This window comes from Anoplophora glabripennis, unplaced genomic scaffold (genome assembly GCF_000390285.2).
Source record: "Anoplophora glabripennis isolate ALB-LARVAE unplaced genomic scaffold, Agla_2.0 scaffold8509, whole genome shotgun sequence".
Taxonomy (NCBI): Eukaryota; Metazoa; Arthropoda; class Insecta; order Coleoptera; family Cerambycidae; genus Anoplophora; species Anoplophora glabripennis.
In genome coordinates, this window is record NW_019424587.1 from 1 (window position 1) to 1,676 (window position 1,676).

At 37.3% G+C, this 1,676-nt stretch overlaps 1 protein-coding gene across 1 annotated transcript; it reads left to right on the forward strand.

Annotated features, from left to right (window-relative positions):
- The first annotated feature begins 37 nt into the window (after positions 1-37).
- LOC108916849 (pecanex-like protein 1) lies at positions 38-1,659 on the forward strand. Its single transcript, XM_018723161.2, has 3 exons — positions 38-220; positions 280-420; positions 1,471-1,659. The coding sequence occupies exons 1-3, from the start codon at positions 59-61 to the stop codon at positions 1,609-1,611; spliced, it is 444 nt and encodes a 147-aa protein (XP_018578677.1). The 5' UTR covers positions 38-58; the 3' UTR covers positions 1,612-1,659.
- The last annotated feature ends 17 nt before the right edge of the window (positions 1,660-1,676 follow it).

Consider the following 1,676-nt stretch of genomic DNA (forward strand, 5'->3'; position numbering starts at 1 on the left):
TTTTTTTTTTATTTTGATAATGATTTTTTAAGGTGGCAACAGGGGTAGTTTAGTCTCGATGGGAAAACCTACCAGTTCAACGTTAGCCAGTTTAGCCGGCCTCTTCAGGGAGCGCGACGACAGGGCAGTGTCACAGGCCCCGGATGCACAAGCGAGAGCAGATGAAAGATTAGGGGATATAAACGATACCGAGAAGGAGTTTGTGTCTTCAAGAGTCAGAGTAAGTTCATAATTTACATGGATTAATGGTGAAATTTATTTATTTTTGTTTTTGTTAAGATAATCGATCCAAATTTAGTATATGACGCAATTAATCTTGGAAGAAGAATAGACGTATCGTGGCCGACGGAGTATATGAGGATTAGAGGAGGGAGAACGCATTGGAAGGATTGGGTTCCCGAGACTGGTATGGAAGGACCGGTAAGTCGTTTGCAATTTCATGCCCATTATTATAAAATGTGATATACAGTGTGGCCTTTACAATCTTCTGATAAGTCGAAAGGAATCGTTTCTTTCAAGTATAATTAGGAATCAAATGAATGAAGTACAAAATTATGACTTGTGGAAATAAACGAAGCGAATAAACTAAACAAAAATGTAAAAAAAATAATTTTGAACATTTTTTTGCAAAATGTCAACAAATATCATACACAACAGTTAGTTAATAGTGCCGGTTTCTGTCATTTACGATTAGAGTCTGACAAACTGAATAAGCCTCTGTAATGGTGTCACGATAACAATGAGGCATCATTGCGAAGCTTTATATGAGGGTTGTCCGTAAAATAAGGTTCCCAGTTATTTTTCACAATGAAGAACGTGTTTATTGGTATTGAATAATACATGGAAATGTGGAAAGCTTAGACTTTTACCTATTTTTCTACATAATGAACATTGAGATCGATGCATTTTTGCATTTTTTGCATACGATATACCATTTTTTGTATGCCTGCATGGTAGAACTCTCCCGTCGCGCCACAAAGGTAGCTTAAAGCATCTTCTTTCAGGTCCTCTCCGGTTGCGAAATGAAAGAAGTGGTTTTAAGCTGCGTTCGTGGCACGGCGGGAGAGTTCTACCATGCAAGCATACAAAAGATGGTATACCGCATACAAAAATGCATCGATTTCAATGGCGATTCAGTAGAAAAATAGATAAAAGACTAAGCTTTCCACATACGTATTATTTAATGCCAATAAACATGTTTTTCATTGTGAAAATTAACTGGTAACCGTATTTTACGGACAACCCTCGTATTATTTCTAAGTGTAAATAGTTGAACAATTTCATGGATATAACATAGAAGGATTTGATCTTCACTTTTAAACTTTTATCTGAAGACAGCGATGTGTCTCTTGAAACACGAAAAGTCAAAACTAAGAACATGGAAACCAGCCCAGAAATTGTTGAAAACTGCCAGATGAACCTACAAACTAAGATACAGGCATTTCACTATACATGTTATTTTTCTTTCAGGTAGTGCACAAATGGGTCCCTTGCCACAAAGACCCAAACAAAAGATCTCACGTAGACCGAACCATATTATTAGTACAGATCGACGACAAATTTGTTCCTATCGCAGAAAGCGGTGTCCAAGATTTGGGCCCTGAAGTATAACATTTACTTCCCCGTGCAAACCTAGTAGATAATTGGTTTGAGCACAGATTCATAGACTTACGGGA